The sequence below is a fragment of the Tauraco erythrolophus genome, chromosome 19 (genome assembly GCF_009769465.1).
Source record: "Tauraco erythrolophus isolate bTauEry1 chromosome 19, bTauEry1.pri, whole genome shotgun sequence".
In the NCBI taxonomy this organism is placed as follows: domain Eukaryota; kingdom Metazoa; phylum Chordata; class Aves; order Musophagiformes; family Musophagidae; genus Tauraco; species Tauraco erythrolophus.
In genome coordinates, this window is record NC_141483.1 from 356,648 (window position 1) to 375,165 (window position 18,518).

At 56.9% G+C, this 18,518-nt stretch overlaps 1 protein-coding gene across 1 annotated transcript in view; it reads right to left on the reverse strand.

Annotated features, from left to right (window-relative positions):
- POLE (DNA polymerase epsilon, catalytic subunit) overlaps nt 1-11,297 on the reverse strand; it is a 29,088-nt gene extending 17,791 nt beyond the window's left edge. Inside the window, exons 1-19 of the mRNA XM_086623703.1 lie at nt 11,028-11,297; nt 10,738-10,818; nt 10,614-10,658; nt 10,372-10,464; nt 9,631-9,785; nt 8,581-8,722; nt 8,179-8,259; nt 7,798-7,905; nt 7,264-7,374; nt 6,916-7,001; nt 6,236-6,355; nt 5,389-5,521; nt 4,624-4,737; nt 3,477-3,689; nt 2,584-2,691; nt 1,685-1,813; nt 1,213-1,315; nt 978-1,124; nt 209-354 (exon numbers count right to left, since the gene is read on the reverse strand). Of these exons, the coding sequence (XP_086479829.1) occupies nt 209-354; nt 978-1,124; nt 1,213-1,315; nt 1,685-1,813; nt 2,584-2,691; nt 3,477-3,689; nt 4,624-4,737; nt 5,389-5,521; nt 6,236-6,355; nt 6,916-7,001; nt 7,264-7,374; nt 7,798-7,905; nt 8,179-8,259; nt 8,581-8,722; nt 9,631-9,785; nt 10,372-10,464; nt 10,614-10,658; nt 10,738-10,818; nt 11,028-11,297 (2,385 nt within the window). The remainder of the gene's footprint in view (nt 1-208; nt 355-977; nt 1,125-1,212; nt 1,316-1,684; nt 1,814-2,583; nt 2,692-3,476; nt 3,690-4,623; nt 4,738-5,388; nt 5,522-6,235; nt 6,356-6,915; nt 7,002-7,263; nt 7,375-7,797; nt 7,906-8,178; nt 8,260-8,580; nt 8,723-9,630; nt 9,786-10,371; nt 10,465-10,613; nt 10,659-10,737; nt 10,819-11,027) is intronic.
- Nucleotides 11,298-18,518: the final 7,221 nt, after the last annotated feature.

Consider the following 18,518-nt stretch of genomic DNA (forward strand, 5'->3'; position numbering starts at 1 on the left):
TTCCCACAGCACCACAGAGGCAGCAAATGCGGTGGCAGCAGCCGTGGAAGATTCAGCAGCGAGCAGCCACAGCTGTCAGGAGCTCCGCCGCGTCCTTCTCCAATACAAAGGCTGAATGGAGCAATCCTTTAGGGCTCAGGTTCTCCGCGAGAGACGAGAGGTCCCCAGCCTTGGCCCGGCGAGTTAGACCAGCAGCTGAGCTCAGTACCTTGTGCAGCCCCTTGAACTCGTAGCGGCGGTCCCTGAAAGCTCGCACCGTGTCCACATAGAAAGAGTTCTCTCGCTGGCAGATGGTGGTGACTCGTTCCTCCACCTTGGTGACGTGGATCTTCTTGTACGCCTTGCGGCAGTAATCTAGCAAGGGAAGAAGCAGAGGGAGCTTCACAGAGATGGGTGCCCTGCTACAGACAGAGGGATGGACACAGTGTGGACAGGGAGACATCTAAGATCAGGCACAGGTGAGCAGGGAGACAGTCCTACTGCGAAGGGCAGGGAAGGATGACACCAGCACAGAGAGAAGCAGCACCTCATTAAGGAGATGCATGGACAGGTGGGGGAAATAAACTCATCATGATGCACATATGGCCCATCCACAAACCCAGGCTCTGACCCTGGCCAGCTGGATGGTTCTGCTGAACAACATCACTCCAGGTGATGGGATAACGTTATGGTTCTCTTTCATTAACAGGCTTTAATTAGCAGCCTTCCAAAAAATGGAACCATTCCTGTTTCAGCTTGAATCCATGGCTCTCAACAGACTAAAGGAGAAACCACCGGTGCCCGGCCCTTCTTCAGGAAGCACACAGGAGCCTGCTGGGACCCTGGAGAAGGTCTGCCACAGCGTGGTGTGAGACCAGACCCAGTCTGAACCAACCCCCGGCCCTGACAGGTAATTCACGGGGAGCCCCGCTCACGGCCGAGGCTGCAACTGCCGCTCCAGATGGTGCCGTTCATTTTTTTACGAATTTTTTTTTTACCTGCCAGCCGCTTTTTCTCGTACTTGGCCTGTTCTTCCCGGGAGAGCTCGTGGAAGGCGCGAGGTGCTCCCTCGGGGGACAGGGGAGGGAACTTCTCCGACTCCAGCTGCTGCTGGATGCGGTGATACTCACTGCGGCTGGCGGGCACTGCGGAGGAGGGCAGCTATCAGTTTCCCGGGGGAGAAGCCGGAGTTCGTCTCCGTGGGTTGGACTGCACGGTCCTTACGGCACTTACTGAACTCGCCTCGCCACTGCCAAGTCATGCGGCGCTGGCAGTTGGCACCGGGCTTGTTGAAGTCACAGGCGGCACACGTGGCCTCGTCCACCATGGCCGAGGGCTGCGCACAAGCGAGACACGCGGGCGTTAGAGGGGACGGCTCCGCGGGCGACGGCTCGCGCCGGAACGGGCGCAGGCTGGCACAAGCGTGTGAGCATCAGAGAGGGTACTCAAGGAGTTCTTCTTTCCAGAGCCTTTCAGGAACACAAAACCCCCCAAAACAATAACTGGGGTTTTGGGAAGTCCTAGCTCAAGTTGTAGCTCAGCCTCTGGCATCTACAGCAGCTTGATCGAATTTCACACCCGGCCTTATCTGAACGCCCTGCCCTGAGCTGAAAGTTCAGCCCCTGGTGTTAAGGGGATCCAATTAGAGGGACCCTCAAGGTCATCTGAAAGACAAATGAGGAGAGACAAGGCTGATGTGACCCACCTGCAACCTGTTGGTCAGAATGATGTTGGGGTACATGGCCCCCACGTCTAGATGGTAGATAAGGGGACACTCAATTCTGTTCGGAACGTCCTTCAGGGAATTCAGCTTGACCTTGATTTCATCGCAGACCTGTGGGGAGACAAAAAGAAGTGAACCTCAGACAGGAAGGAGTGAGCTTGTTGAATTCAGTCCTTTGCCCCTGCACAGGGCCACCTGCCACCGACTCTGGGGAAGGATTTAAAGGACCAAAGGAGCAGCATAAGGGACTCCTCAACCACTGGTACTTTGGGTTTTGTTTTGGACCTCCAAGGTAGACTTTACCTGTAGGGGTATGTGGAAACTGAGAGCAGCTACTTCCTAAAGGTTACTCGATCAAGGACCTTTTCAGTGCAAATGGGTTAATGGAGACAACAGCAAAGACCAGAAGTCCCCAGTCACTAACTGATGATGCCCTCCAAGAAGCTCCACACTCAGCTTTGGAGAGGGGTGACCTGCACTTTGTAGTCAATAAGAGGCAGGGAACAAGAGGAACATGAGTATTTGGGATACCTGAGGGGTCTGTCTTTTCACTAAATCCCTTCCCAGCTCCCTCAGAGCTTTGCTCCTGGTTCAACCTGCTAAGGGGAAAGCAGGAACCGTGTCCCTCAGCCAGGTCAGAGACCCCGGATCCCCAGGCTGGGATCCAGTGGCTGCACAGGGGGTCCTGGCTGGGGCTCCTGGAGGCAGGGGCTGCTTGTAACACCCCTTAACACCACTAACTCTGCAGGTGCCCATGGGTGGGCTTCTTGGTCTCTCCCTGTAGAGCACAAAATGAGCCTAAATGGGCACTTTAAAGCTGCAGCCCCAGCCTGGCAGCTCAGCCCTCCCTGCCAAGCCCAGGCCTGCCGCGGGCAACGTACCTCCTGGAAGTTGGTGACCTGATCCAATGGCAAACCCTCCTCCTCCTCAATGGCATGCTGCAGCGTCTTCTCCACGTGCTGCACCAGGAAGGCGAAGGCGGCGGGATTCTGCGGGGGCGTGGGGACGGCGCTGGGACTGCGGGCAGCCGCCGGCGGCTGCAGGCTGGCAGCTCCTGCCCTGCTGCCCGTGGCCCTGCCTGACTCGGGGAGCTCTAAGCACAGCCCTGCAGCAGGTCCCTGCAGGACCTCTCACGGTCACATGCTGGCTGGTGCAAGGGTCCAAAGAGTTAGACTTAGTCTGGACCCTTTTCCACACCCAGCAGCTGCTGCTCCCCACGATCGTTCACCAGGCGACATCCACCAAAACGTGGCGCACGGGGTGCGATGCGTCGCACGGCAGAGTGAAACTCAAGAGTCCATGAGCACAGCACAGGGGTGAAGCAGGGCAAGGGGAGGGTGATGGAGGCAGCAGCGTGACCCAGAGACAGGTGAAAGACGCCCAGGAAGGGTTCAGAAGAAGCTTACTTTGGGTGGGGGAAGGACAGAGGGGGAGGACAAGACCCAAAGGGGACAGAGGCATATCTTCCAAGAACCACTGGCTCAAAACCAAACCCCAGTCCCCACTTCGCCACTCTCCCTCACTGTCAACAAGGTCTGGCTTGCTTCTGGTATGTGACACATGTGGCACGTGCGCCCCCCGTGAAGCACAGCTGGCCACTTGAAGGGCTCCCCCCATCCCTTCCCAGCCCAGCTCCAGGTGCTCAACATCTCCTGAAGTATGACAGGGGCTGTCCGAGCCCAGCAGGGACACACAGGAGATGTTACCATCAGCGGAGGGCTGTTCCTCACCACCATGCTCTGCGAGGACAGAGGCTGGCTGCACGGCCCCTTACCATTTTGAAGCGGCAGGGGATGTCACTGCGGAAGACCCCAGATTCCAGTGCTTCCACGTGGCCTCCCACGTAAGTCTCTGAGTCCAGCACATGGCCATCTTCTGTAAGTTTGTTGAATTCCTGCTCCTGCTTGTTGGGGAAGATGATGTTGGCATGATAGGCTTGAACCATCAGCAGTGCCTCGCACAGTGTCCCAGATCCTTTTCTTAACACCTGCAGGAGAGACATCAAAGCCAGTTTTAAACTCAAAAAAAAGTAGATTTAGATTAGATATAAGGAAGAAATTTTTCACACTGAGGGTGGTGAGGCACTGGACCAGGTTGCCCAGAGAAGTTGTGGCTGCCCCAACCCTGGGAGTGTTCAAGGCCAGGCTGGATGGGGCTTTGAGCAACCTGGTGTAGTGGAGGGTGTCCCTGCCCATGGCAAGGGGGTTGGAACTACATGATTTCTGAAGGTCCCTTCCAACCCAAACCATCCTGTGATTCAGCAAGAAATCCTGTACCGGTGCTGGTGGGACTGGAGTGGCTTTACGGGCACATCAGTGAGCCGGATGGCCCCAGCTGGTGACACACATGCAATGGTGCAGCGGACAGTGCTGCAGCCCACCGCAAGGATGATGGGAGCAAGTGAGAAACCAACACTGACACCTTCGTGTTGGCCATGAGAGCAGGCTACGGACAGTGCAAAGACCTCCAGACCTCTGTTGCCAACAACTCCTGACACTACTCCACTGCCAAGCGCCTTTGTAAGCGAAACCAGGTGGGGACAGAGGGATGTTTCTTACATGGTTAACACAGACACCTTCCTAACCATTCTCCCTACAGCTGACAACAGCCATCAGGAGATCCAGCTTTGCATGACCACGACTGCAAGTAAACTTGGCTAAGCATGGAGCATGAACCGTACTTTCTTGCTCCAGCCCTGTACTGCCAACCTCAGGTCTCTTGTTCTTAGGCACCTCTCTCAAAACACCCCAGGGCTGTGGAGAGAAAGGAGTAGCCTCCAAACCCACCCTCCATCCCTCCCTGACACAGACGGGAAAGTACCCGGGCAGCAAGAATCAGTTCTGTGGCCACAGCGTCCCTGCGGCGTGGGAGACGTGGCTCTTCACCTGGCAAAGAAATCATCGTTTCAGGAGTGCACCCACCTCGTCGGGCTCCATGGGAATGATGGTGCACAGGGCAAAAATGAAAGGATGGACGTACTTCATGTACATGTAATAGGTAGCAACGGCGTCGGACACTGAGTAGGTGGCCAGGGTCTGTCAGGGGAGGGCGAGAGGCAAATTAATCCCAGTCACACGCGGCAGAGCAGCTCAACGACAATAATCTTTCTGCTGGACACGCAGGGAAGAAGGGCAAGGTGTATTTCTCCATATCCTAGGTCGTAAAGAATAACACGTTCGCTTCCGAGGACATCCTGCTCTAGCTCTACTGACACAGCGATAGGCCAGCTGTGAACGGGAAGAAACGGGGAGGATGAGCTCATGGCACGGACGCTGCCCCGTTTGGGAATCAGGAGGCTGGTCCAGGGCTTCGGCAGAAATCCTCTGCCTGTGACACCTGGAGCACCAAGCCTATTTCTTGTCCCTCCAGCAAGTCATGGCTCTTTGGGGTGTCTCTGATTTGGGTGGTGCCTGCCACCTTGCACTGATGTAAATAAATACAGAAAACACACAGCGCAGTGCCACTGCTGGAACCACTTCAGAGAAATCCTGTTCTTTCTCCCCACAAGCTCAAGTGCTTCTAAGGCATCGGCAATTGAAGGGGACAAATGGAGTTAATTTCTCAAAACCCACTGCATTAAGCAAAAACATTTTGCAACACTTTAACTTAAGGATTCAATCATACTGCAGCTGCTCTAGGCTTGCGTTCCAGTTGCTCAGAGGAGATACAGCACAGGGAAGGAATACCTGAGGCTCCTCCGTAGCCATCCGGCACATGTCCTCAGGGTCCAGCTCCACTGGATCGTAACCCAGTTTTGCTTTAGCTGCTGCTTTCAGGTTGTGACTTCCCACTGGGAGGTAACTGTCTCTCTTCACCCACCTGGAGGGAATCACAAAAACACCAGTTTGTGCAGAGAAACCAGCCCTGCCCTTCAAAAAGGGGCTCAGGCTTGCACATGGGACCTCGATTGCAAAGGGGACCTCTCAGCGAGGACAGCCGAGAGCTGGCAGCCAAGCGCAGCCGAGTAAGAGGCTGTCCAGCTTTACATATCCTGCATCTCTACCGGGGCACTTAAATCCCAACCAGGACAGCCTCCACTATCCATACCATCTCTGCTGCTCAGAATTGCCACCTTCCAACTCCCTCAGTGGCCTAAAGATCAACATTTAACCACTGGAGGTGACACCACCAGGACTGCAAGGACAGCCAGCCGCTCTCCAAAGTCCAGACACTGCTCCAGTGGAGGAAACCCATGTAAAAACCTCAACTTCTCTCTCTCCCCCACGCATGCACAACGTGTCCTTTCCCCTTCGGGCTGTGCCAGCAGGCTGCTGGGTTGGGATATGGTCCTTTTCTCACTCCAATGGCCTGATCTTATCCCAACCCTTTCTCTGCTCCCCCAGATCAGACCTCAAACACCTGAGGGCAGCCGCCAGCAGGCTGCAGGGAGAGAGAAGGCCCTGACAGCCCTTCATGGGGCAGGCTTGGCAGCTTCTGCGTCCAGCAGACAGAAGGAAGACAGTATTCAAACACAACTACAGATATTTAAATTCAAGAGATAAAGTTATATGGTCGAGGGGCAGTATTTGGTACCTTAGACAGTCCATGTGGATGCACTGGGATGCTTTGTACTCTCCCTGGCTGTCCTTCTGAAACCCAATTTCCTGATACATATTAATTCCATGAGCTGCTGCTCTTGCTTCGACAAAGGGCCTGGGGAAAGAGGCAACGTGAAGAGAAGGAACAGAACAGCCATTTCCCTTCATCCCAAACAACAGTTTCACAACTGCTTTGTTACAAACTTCCTAAAAAATTCTTCTTGCAATTTATCTGTTATATCTGGCCATGGGGAAAACTTCCTGCAGGACAGAACTGCAGCATGACCCAAGAGGCAAAGCTGCTTGCTGACATCCTGCACCAGGAGGTACATGGTCCCTCGCCCCTTCCTTCCCGAAGGCTTCTCTGTGCCCCTCTCCTCAACATCCTCCAGGTCTCTTTTGACTCTCTCCCAAGCCTTGGCTCATCCATACACCAGCACTGCCGCACTGACAGGGGTTTAAAGCAGCTCAGCCAAGCGACGGGACTCTGGAAGCTCACACTTCCCAGCCAATGACCACAGGATTTGGTGAGGTGCTCAAAGTGGCCAGGCAGTCAGCAGAGATCACACACTATCACCGCTGCGTGAGCTACGGAAGGACGTCGACGCTGGTACCTGACCCTGCCCCACAGCTCAGGTGACACCTTGCCAGCTTAGCTTTCATTCCCAATCTTACCAGTCAAAGAAATCTCCATTGTATGTGACAATGATGGTGGGTTTGGTCTCCTGGACGTGTTCAAACCACCTCTGGATTAAATGAGCCTACGATGAAACAGAAGAATAGAAAAGATACATATATAAAGTAATATAAATTAACTTCATCTCCTCCACAGAGAGGTAGTGGGTATCCGCTCTTCCCCTCTCCTCCCCATTTAGCCCAAACCTGACCACTTTATCGTTATTACCAAGAAACGAAAGCTGGACACACCACATTCCCCAGCGAGGCAGCTACCCAGTGATTTGCTCTCTTTGGCCAACAAGAGCCCCAGGCAGGTACAAGGTCTGCTGGGCAGAACTGACTTACTTCATCTGGTTCGTTAAAGACACAAAACGGACCCTCGTACTCCGGCTTGGGGGTAAACTCAAAGTCTTCAATATCCTCCGAGACGATCTCCCTGTTGGTGATCAGGTAGCCCTAGGGAGGTGACAAGGAGGCGGTTAGGAGGACTTGGCTTGCAGGTGACCCAAAAACGCTGCCCAAATGATGGGACATCTTCCTCTTGAAAGCCAGAGCTTCTCTCAAGGGGGAACAACTGTTTGGGAGTCATCTGCTGAACCATCACTGGCCATTGGCTAAAGAGGCCACAGGGAGACAACACGGGACAGCAGAGTTGTCCCTGTGCTCTCCAGGTTATTACTGCTCCCTCAGAGGAGGACCAGGAACCTGAGCTGGGTACCACAGAACTAAACATCTTAGGCATCATTCGGACTTTGATTTCACTTCCACAGCCACGCACCAAGCGGCCAGCGGCCAGGCCAGCCTGGAGCAAGCTGAGTGGGAGGCGTAACGCTGGCCTGCTCCCTGATTCCTGGGGGAAACCACTCTGCTGTCCCTTACCTGCCCATCAATCATGTAGGAGATCATCATGATCTGGTCTGTCTCCGCATCAGGAAACTTTAAAGGGAGTTTGGTAGTTTCAATGTCAAAGGCGAGAACAACAGGGTCCTGAGCAGGAACAAATCCATTAGGAAAATATTCTAAAGCTGCCTTGAAGTTAACGAGCGATTCCCATTGAGCCCAGTGCTAGCCCAGCAAGTGAACCAGACCCTCCCCAACAATCATTTTACTGCTATTATCAACCCCAAAATCACTACCCAAACCCAGAAACAGAGCTCTCCCCCTGTGCACTGGAAACCAGCGTGCTGGAAACCAGCCCCTTGGGGCGGCCGCGCCACCCGTGCGCCGGGACAGACGGACGCCTGCCCCACCAACGCTCACCGGCCGCTCCACCAGGTCGTCTCGCCGGGTGATTTCGGGGGGGTAGGTGCTGCCCCGGTACCGCACGTTGTACCAGTGAGCCTGCGGAGAGAGGAGGGTGAGCAGTGCCCTAGTGCAGCGCCAGCTCCCGGCATCGCGTGTTTGGCTGCTGGGGACGGAGCCGCGCGAATTAAACGCAGCCCAGAAGAAAGGCTCAAACTGTGGCCGTGCATCAATCATGTAATTTTCTGCGTGTCATTAACTGAGGAGAAGGCTCAGCAGCACAGGACTAAGCTTTACAGGTGAACACATCATCACTGACGCCTCTGCAAAGGTCCTGGAGAGAAAACGTTTCCACCCTGCCTGCACTTCAGGAGTGCAGCAGCAGGAAAGTGATGCTCTTCCAGCTTCCCTGTTCCTTACCACGTGGATCTTCAGGTCAATGGAGAGGCGAATGTGGTAGGGCACGTCGTACTCCCGCATGTCCACAATGTTGTCCATCTGGTTGGCAAGTTTTCTGGAGGCCCCTTCCTCATCCATGCTCAGGCTGCCTCCGCTCAGAGCGCTGCGAGGAGCAGAGGGAAGCACCCGCCTTAGCCGAGCGCACGTCTCCACGAGCTCGGCTGCGAGGGACAGCCCCGCCGCGCCGGTGACACCCGGCAGCAGGAGTCAGTGACGGGAGAGGAGAGAATGGGAAACGCTTCCCCGCCACACAACCACCCTCTGCTGCAGAGGTGTCCCCGGGATGGACAGCACATCCAGTCCTGTTGCCCCTGTCTGATTTGCCTTTTGTCACGTTTGTGAGCTGTCTGCTCAGAGGGACAGGCAGGCAGAACCCGCACGCGCCTGCACGACCAGTGGCACTGGGTTTATCAGTATGGTAACGAGCCTACGCATAACGAGGCAACCTGGGACGCACTTTGAACAGGGACAGTACGTCTTCCAGGTGCGCAGCGAGCACTCGTCTTGCTCGATTCTTTGTCCTCAAGTTTCAACTGAAATCAGACTTCAGGGCCAGGAAACCAGGGAGGGGGGAATTTTTCTCGTCTATATTCTGATTGACTTTAAAAACAAAGTTTCTTTATTTTTTTCCTGTCTGCAAATGTGTTTCCAATCTTGTAAACAAGTGCCTGGCTTTTTATTCAGGCAGAAAATGTTTGTTGGTTTTTTTTTTTTCCCTTCAGTCACAGCTAAAAGTAAGGTTGCCCAGTGCCTCCCAGCATCCTTCCTCAGGTCACAGGGAACCTATCTGACCCGCAGGCAGAGGTACCATCACAGCACGTCATGTCCCAGAGGCTCTGAGGCCTCTTGATGTGCAGCACCGAGCTGCAAGAACCACCATGGAGGTGGGTGGCAGAGAAGCATAGCTGAGCTCAGATCCCAGGCAGGACAACCCCTCTCTGAGGTCAGCTCAGAAGCAACTGGGGCAGCCGAATTCTTAGTGTGCGGGACCGCCCGAAGGAGAGCTCCCACCTTGACAGCATGGCTGTGTAGACATCGCTCGCCTGGTCTCGCTCTCTGTTTTTCCTCACGGCAGGAGAGATCTCCTTCCGCACCTTCACCAAGTCATCCACCGTGTTGAAGGACAGCTTGATGTAGTTCCTCTTGAGGCCCACCAAGTGGTTTGGCTGCAAAGTAGCAAGACAACGTCAGCTCAGGGGGGGACGAGTGCTGAGGGACGGCCACCGTAAGAGAGGGTGGGGAAGGCAGACTAGACTGATGCAGGCGGGAGAATTGGCCAAAAAAGAGGTGCCAATGTGGGGGGAGAATCAAGCACCCAGAAGAGGCTCTGGTGGGCACGTCAGGGAAGAGCACAAGAGCTGCGCTGGTCCACAGCAAGGGCCTGGCCAGCCCTGCTGCCCACGCAGGCAGGACCATGAGCAGGATTCAGCCAGGAGAAGGAGCAGGTCAAGCATGAGCTGCATCCCCCTCCCACAGCACCCTCTCCTCCTCCAATCATTCTTTAACTCCTGCAATTAAACATCTTGAACACGCTGTGAAACACCTGCTGTGCCCAAGGAGAGGAGTGCAAGTACCACGGGTAAGGAATTAGCCATAACTAACCCACTTCTGCCAGGCACCACAAGCAGCACTAGGAGACTGAAGCCAAGTGTGCTGCTTCCCTCCACTACTCTGTCCCTTCCTACCTCACTAGAGCTGTGCAGGCCCCAAAAAAGTGCTACTCATGAGCACAGAGGGCAGAGGAATACACACCAGGTCCAAGTCTTCTTTGGGGACAGTTTCCAGTTTTGCAATCTTCCCTTGGAACTTCTTGGAGAGGAATGAGGACACTTCTCGCTCGCAGCCCTGCCGAGAGAAGCGGGGGCTGAGCAGCATGGCTCTGTCCCTTGGGACAAGACCATCCCAAAGCAGGATGCCCAGGAGGCCTCAAGCCCCGAAGGACCTGCTGTCCCCTTCCCTGGGGGACCTCAGCCCTCCCAGGGTCCCCTCCTCACCTTCTGGGTGGCGATGTAGAAGTAGGGCTTGTAGGGCAGGGCCACCTAGGAGACAGCAGACAGTTGATGGTGGCAGGTCCCTTCCTGGGACCCTGAACCCCTCCCGGCACCCTCGGGGACCCACCTTGAAGCGGCTCCCGTCCTCTTGGATGAAGTAGTAGTCCACAGCGCTCACCGACCGCCGGTCCTCGTCCAGCACCTCCGTCTGCCCACGGGCACCACGGACTCAGCAGGGTCCCTCTGGGAGCCGCTCCGGCCCTACCAGGGGTCTCCCTGTGCGACACCGACCCCCTACCCCGGGTCCTACCGGGGGCCTCCCCGTCGCTCACCCACTCCCGCCCGGGCCTGCCCGCCCGTGGGATCCCCCGGTGCCGCAGCGCTTGGCCGCTCGCCCCCCGCCCCGCCGGTCGGTACCGGGTGCATGTTGATGAGCCAGCCCGTCCGCTCGCCGGGCTCCGCTGGCCGCTCGAAGCCGAACAGCGCATCCAGCCGGTCCGTGCGCTGCGATCGCTCCAGGCGCTTGAGAGCGGACAGCGCGGGGCCATCGTCCCGACCGGACGCCGCGCCCTCAGCCCCCGCCGCCGGCTCCCGGGACCCGCCCGCCCGCCGCCCCCTCCGCGCTCCCTCGGGCTCTCCTGCCCCGCCGACCGGCTCGGCGCGCCGCCCGCCGCCCCGCAGCACCATCCCCGGCCCGGCCCGCCGCCGCCGCGAAGGAATTTCCCGCGCTGCGCCCGGTTCCCGCGAGAGCGAGCCCCCCCACGCCCCGCCCCGCGGCGGGCCCACCAATCAGAGAGCGCTCCCGCCTCCCCCGCGGGCACCTCCCGCCAATGCCGAGCGGCGCGCGCCGGCGCGCCCCGCCCCGCCCCGCCCCCGGCGCGCCCCTCTCCCGCCAGGCCCCGCCCGCCCAGCCGCCATCCCCGGGGCGGCCCGTTACGGACCCGGCCGGCGGCCCGGGCGGGAGGGGCTGCGGTGACGTCAGCCTGACGTCAGGCAGACCTGAACGGTCGGTGAGGATTCCTCCCACAGCCCGAGAGGAGGAGGAGGAGGAGGAGACTCGCGCACCGTGCGCGCGTGTGCGCGGAGACAGAACGGCGCGGCCGCCTCCGGCACCCCCCGCCGCCGTCGCCCGGCCCGGGGAGCCGGGGGCCGTGCCCAGGCTGGGCCGGGGGCCGTGCCCGGGGAGCCGGGGGCCGTGCCCAGGCTGGGCCGGGGGCCGTGCCCGGGGAGCCGGGGGCCGTGCCCAGGCTGGGCCGGGGGCTGCCGCTTTCCCCGTTGTGGATTTAACCCGCCGCGGAGCCGCGCGCGTGTCCCCGAGCCGCACGCGTGGACGCGCAGACACGGGACACGCGGACGGCCGCGCGCCCAGGACCCGCATCGCTCACCAGCCCCGTCCCCTCCCCTGGGGTGGCAGGGGCGGGCGGTCACGAGTGCAGGCACGCGCACACGCTGCTGGGACCACCGAGCACGGGCATGGCCCCTCTGCCCCCCCAGCGCCTCTGCCTGGACCCCAGCCCTCAGCCCCGGCCCGTGGGTCCCTCATCCGCCAGCTGGTCCAGCTTTTAGCTGGGGGCCACCCAGCACGCCCCCCGCCAGGCACACAGGCTGTGAAACACATGGAATCGTGGAACGGTTTGGGTTGGAGGGGACCTCAAAGATCATCTAGTTCCAACCCCCCTGCCATGGGCAGGGACACCTGCCACTACACCAGGTTGCCCAAAGCCCCATCCAGCCTGGCCTGGAACACTGCCAGGGATGGGGCAGCTACAACACGATCCAGCTCCAGCTGCACGGAGCCCCTCATTCGTCTCACACCAGCCCCTCATTTGTCTCACACCAGCCCCCTCCTGTAGCTAGTTTCGGGGACACCATTCCCACCCTGTAGCTGGAGGTTAAAGACCCCCACTCGCTCCAGTAGCTGCACTGGGACCCCACGCACTCCGGTAGGTGACACTGAATCCTCTGATGCACAGAGGTGCCCACCAGTAGTTGGCACTTGGTCCTTGCAGCACACGCTCCCACGGGATAGAGAGTGAGGTGATGCAGAGACACAGTTAAAAAAAATATTTAATAAGAAAATATATAAAAAAAGACAGGACAGAGCGTGGTGACCAGGCACAGAGCTCAGCCAAGCCAGCCCTGGTTTGTACCTGAGTGGTCCCTTTCATACCCCTTCCTGCCTCCCCTCACTTTGTTTCTCCTGGTTCCCCGTCCCGACCCAACAGGTCCATTCCTGCACCCCTCCCAGCCTGTGGCCGAGGTCCCCCTGCCGCACACACTCAGCAGTTGCAAAGCCCTGGTGCAGAGGTGCTCCAGCCCTCGAATCATCTCCGTGGCCTCCTCTGGCCCTGCTCCAACACCTCCGTGTCCTTCTGATGTTGGGGACCCCAGAGCTGAACGCAGCACTGCAGGGGGGTCTCAGGAGAGCAGAGCAGAGGGGCAGAATCCCCTCCCTGGACCTGCTGCCCACGCTGCTTTGGATGCAGCCCAGGACATGGTTGGCTTTCTGGGCTGCCAGCACACGGTGCCAGCTCATGGTGAGCTTCTCATCAAGCAGCACCCCAAGTCCTCCTCCGGGCTGCTCTCCATCCATTGTCCGCCCAGCCTGTCCTTGTGCTTGGGATTGCCCCGACCCACGTGCAAATGAGGGCCCAGCACCATGTGTGAATCAGAGGCTGGTGGCAGAAAAACCGGGAGACATCTCAGCTTATCAAATCCAGTCCCTGCTACTGCAGCCACCCCAGTTGTTATCCTTTTTTAACCTGGTCAAGCTCCCTCCATCTTACCTTCTTCACAGACTTATTATGTCCAATCAGGTAGAGGGGAAGAGCTGTGTTTGCAGCTGATGGAAGATGAGCACCAAGGAGTGCTGAGGGAGTGAATTTAAGGTTGAACACAACGTCCTCCAAAGCACCCCAGCAGTGAGAGGATTCTCCAGGACAGCAGAGAAAGCCATCAGTCTGATCGGTCTCTCCGGAGCCATCTTCCCAGATTTAAAACGGGCAATGGAGCACAGGCTGGTATTTACGTCTTCTGCAAGAGATAGCAAGGGCAACGAGATTCTGTTTAGTCGTCCTGGCACCCTCTCAGGCTGCCTCCTTCTTTTTGAGGCTTTAGCTCCAGAAAGGAGACGTGCCCACACACGATGACATGCTCTGCTTTAGGTCCCATGTGTGCCCTGGGCTCTCGGGGTTTGGCAGGGAGTTGTGGGCCTTTGGCAGTCTTCCTGTGGGCTCAGAAAACTGAAAATCTGAAGGTGGCAGCCTGGGACCATGAAAATAGTCGGACTGCTCTCGTGCTGCATCCTGCGTACCAGTGCTGCACCGCCACGTACCGGGGAGGAAGGCGGTCACTGCTTGATGAGTCACTTGAGCGTTTCACCACCAGAGCAGCCTGAACATCCTGAGGTGACATCTGATGGTGGGAGTCTGTTACAGACCACTCAACCAGGATGAAGAGGCAGATGAAATGCAGATGCAGCTGGGAGAAATCTCACAATCGCTAGCAGCCCTTGTTTTCATGGGGGACTTCAACGTACCAGATGTCTGCAGGAAATGCAACACGGCAGAGAGGAAACAGTCTAGGATGTTCCTGGAGTGTGTGGAGGAGACCTTCCTGACACATCTGGTGAGAGTGCCTGCTGGACCTGTTGTTGGTGAACAGAGAAGGACTTGTGGCTGATGCGATGTTTGAAGGCCTTCTTGGGCACAGAGATCATGAATCGATGGAGTTTTCAATTCTTGGAGAAGGGTCAGCGGAACTGCTGCCTTGGACAGCAGAGGGCAGACTTTGGCCTGTTTAGGAACCTGCGTGGCAGAGTCCCTTTGGGAACAGTCCTGAAGGGCAGAGGAGTCCAAGAAGGCTGGACATTCGTCAAGAAGAAAATCTTTGAGGTGCAGGAGCAGGCCATCCCTATGTGCTGAAAGACCAGCCGGTGGGGAAGAAGACCAACCTGGCTGAACAGAGAGCTTCGGATGGAACTCGGAAAAAAAAAAAGAGTTTGTAATCTTTGGGAGAAAGGGCAGGCAACTCAGGAGGACTACAAGGATGTTGTGAGGTTTTGCAGGCAGAAAATGAGAAAGGCCAAAGCCCAGCTAGAACTTCATGTGGATACTGCTGCAAAAGACAGTAAAAAGTGTTTCTATAAATACATTAGCAACAAAAGGAGGGCTAAGGAGAATCTTCATCCTTTATTTGGTGTGTGGGGAAAACATAGTGACAAAGGACGAGAAAAAGGCTGATGCCTTCTTCTCCTCAGCCTTTTACTCAACAGCAGTAAGACCAGTTGTTCTCAGAGCACCCAGCCCCCTGAGCTGGAAGACAGGGACGCGGAGCAGAATGAAGCCCCCTTAATCCAAGGGGAAATGGTTAGTGACCTGCTGCACCACTTAGACACACACAAGTCTATGGGGCCAGAGGGGATCCACCCAAGGGCACTGAGGGAGCCAGTGGAAGTGTCCACCAAGCCACCTTCATCATGTATCAGCAGTTCTGGCTACCCGGGGAGGTCCCGGTTGACTGGAGGTTGGCAATGTGACCCCCATCTACAAGACGGGCCGGAAGGAGGATTCAGGGAACTACAAGCCTGTCAGTCAGACCTCAGTGCCAGGGAACGTTATGGAGCAGATCATCTTGCGTGCCACCACACAGCACGTACAGGACAACCAGGTGATCAGGCCCAGTCAGCATGGCTTTATGAAAGACAGGTCCTGCTTCACAAACCTGATCTCATTCCATGACAAGGTGACCCGCTTAGTGGATGAGGGAAAGACTGTGGATGTTGTCTGCCTAGACTTTAGCAAAGCTTTAGACACCATTTACCTCAACATTCTCCTGGGGAAACTGGCTGTGCATGGCTTCGAGGGGCATACGCTTCACTGGGTAAAAAAACAGCTAGATGGCCAATCCCAAAGAGTTGTGGTGAGTGAAGTTCCAGTTGGTGGCTGGTCACTAGTGGTGTTCCCCAGGGCTCAGTACTGGGGCCAGTTCTGTTTAATATCTTTATCAATGATCTGGACGAGGGGATCAAATGTACCCTCAGATGACGTCAAGTTGGCTGGGAGTGTTGATCTTCTCGAGGGTAGGAAGAATCTACAGAAGGATCTGGACAGGTTGGATTGATGGGCTGAGGCCAATTGTATGAGGTTTTCACCAAGGCTGACTGCGGGGTCCTGCGCTTGGGTCACAACAACCCCATGCAACGCTACAGGCTTGGGGGAGAGTGGCTGGAACCTGCCCGGTGGAAAAGGTGTTGGCTGACAGCCGGCTGAACATGAGCCAGCAGTGTGCCCAGGTGGCCAAGGTGGGCAACGGCATCCTGGCCTGTCTCAGCGATAGCGTGGCCAGCAGGCCTGGGGCAGCGATCGTCCCCCTGTACTCAGCACTGGTGGGGCTGCACCTCGAATACCGTGTTCAGTTTTGGAACCCTGCCTACAAGAAAGACACTGAGGTGCTGGAGTGTGTCCCGAGAAGGGTCACGAAGCTGGCGAAGGGTCTGAAGCACAAGTCTTATGAGGAGCAGCTGGGGAAACTGGGGTTGTTCAGCCTGGAGAGAAGGAAGCTGAGGGGAGACCTTCTCGTTCTCTACAACTACCTGCAAGGAGGTTGGAGCGAGGTGGGTGTTGGTCTCCTCTCAAGTAACAAGCAATAGGACAAAAGGAAATGGCTTCAAGTTGCACCAGGGGAGGTTTAGATTGAATATTAGGAAAAATTCCTTCTCCAAAATGGTTGTCAAGCATTGGAACAGGCTGCCCAGGGAAGTGGTGGAGTCACCATCCCTGAAAGTATTTAAAAGATGTGTAGATGTGGTACTTAGAGACATGGTTTAGTGGTGGACTTGGCAGTGCCAGGTGAATGGTTGGAATTGATCATCTTAAAGGCCTTTTCCAACCTAAACGATTCTGTGATTCTGTGACTGGGTCAGAGAGCTCTGCTGGTGCCCCGTCACTCGGATTGTCTCTGGAGCACACTTGGCTATTAACCTGACTCATAATTACAGCATTTTGCTCGGCACAGCTGTGTCAGTGAAGAGTCCGTTGAGCCACTTTCTGACCAACACAGTTGTGCGTGTCAGGCCCTGGGTGGGAGATGGAGCCATGCAACAAGAAACTCCGTCTGCAGCGTGCTCTGTTTTGGAAGAGGACACCAATTTGCCAGGAAGAGTCCCTTGGCCAGCAGACTCAGTGCCAGTGTCAGGGCCCCCCAGCACAGTGGACTGGGACTCCTCTGCACGGAGAAGAAGGCCTTGGGGATATTGGTTGGTGAGAAGATCAACATGAGCCGGCACCGTGCGCTGGCAGCCCAGAAAGCCAACCGTGTCCTGGGCTGCATCCAAAGCAGCGTGGGCAGCAGGTCCAGGGAGGGGATTCTGCCCCTCTGCTCTGCTCTGTGAGACCCCCCTGCAGTGCTGTGTTCAGCTCTGGGGTCCCCAACATCAGAAGGACACGGAGCTGTTGGAGCGGGTCCAGAGGAGGCCACAAAGATGATGGGAGGGCTGGAGCACCTCTGCTCTGGAGACAGGCTGAGAGAGTTGGGGCTGTTCAGCCTGGAGAAGAAAAGGCTCCGGGGAGACCTTCCAGCACCTTCCAGTGCCTAAAGGGGCTACAGGAAAGCTGGAGAGGGGCTTTGGACACGGGCGTGTAGTGACAGGACACGGGGCGATGGCTTTAAACTGGAAGAGGGGACATTTAGATCAGATGTAAGGATGAAATTTTTTACAATGAGGTGTTGAGGCACTAGCCCAGGTTGCCCAGAGAAGCTGTGGGTGCCCAGTGATAGCTCTCCTGTGACGGGGAACAGAGGGGAAAGCACTCACAACCTGTATTTCTCCCCTCCAGCCGTGCTTGCCTGCTGGTGGCAGGAGCAGAGGTCTTCTGAGAGCATGAGCAACAACCCCGCGTCAGGCGTAGCACTGGCCCTGCTCCCTGTTCCCGCGAGAGGAAAGAGGCTGGTGCAGGCGTTGTGCCCGCCTGGCCTGACGGCAGGGTGAGCAGCACCCACCAGCTCCTGCCACCCGTCGCGGTGCCGCGGTGGTGATGGGCAGCGCTGGACACTCCATCCGCAGGCCCAGCTGTAAGTTTGCACGCTGTGGCTGTGCCTTCCTCCCCAGCCCTGCAGTACTCCTCGCTCAGGCACCCCAGCCTCTGGCATCGTGTCCTGCGAGACCTCACCGCTGCGCTCCCCAAGGCCTCGTCCAACAGACGTTTGTGAGATCGTGCCACCAGCTCCCTTAGGGCTGAGTCTGTGACTGGAACAACAGGAAGACCTTATCATTTTTGCCTCATGTTTGGGAGAAGAAGCCATCCTCCAGCAGCCTTCACCCAACCTCCCCAATCCTATTAGCCTCACTGGTTCCCTGTGTACCACCTCATGCTCCCACATCTACCACGACTTCCACCTCCTCCTCCGTGAACCATGGCAGGGACATGCTCACTACCATGCAGTGAGTTGAGGTCCTACGCCCACCACCCTGCAGCTCCACCAGCCCCACCGCACCAGGTTGTCCGTGAGGACCAGGGCATGACCTTACCCAAAAATTCAGGTTTGACAGCTTCATCATCACCTTCACTGCGACAGCAACACCGAGCAGAGGAGAGCTCAGGAGCCAGGTCATGTCCAGAGGAGTATCCCATCTCTGCTCATCCTCTCCCTCTTCTTCATGCCTTTGCTATGAAACTTCTTCCTGCTGGTTTGTGCCCACTTGCATCCACCTGCCAGGCACCAGGAATCCCACCCAGCAGCCCATCCCAGGAGGGCTGAGAACATGCTCCCAGCCTCCATCTATCCATCCCTCCCCACTGCCATGCAGAGAGCAGATTTCTTGCTGGGCTTCCAGGAGCAGAGTCCTTCCTCTCCTGGCTGCCTTCCTCCTGCATAGGTGCATCCCTGGGCCCTCACCTTCCTCCCACC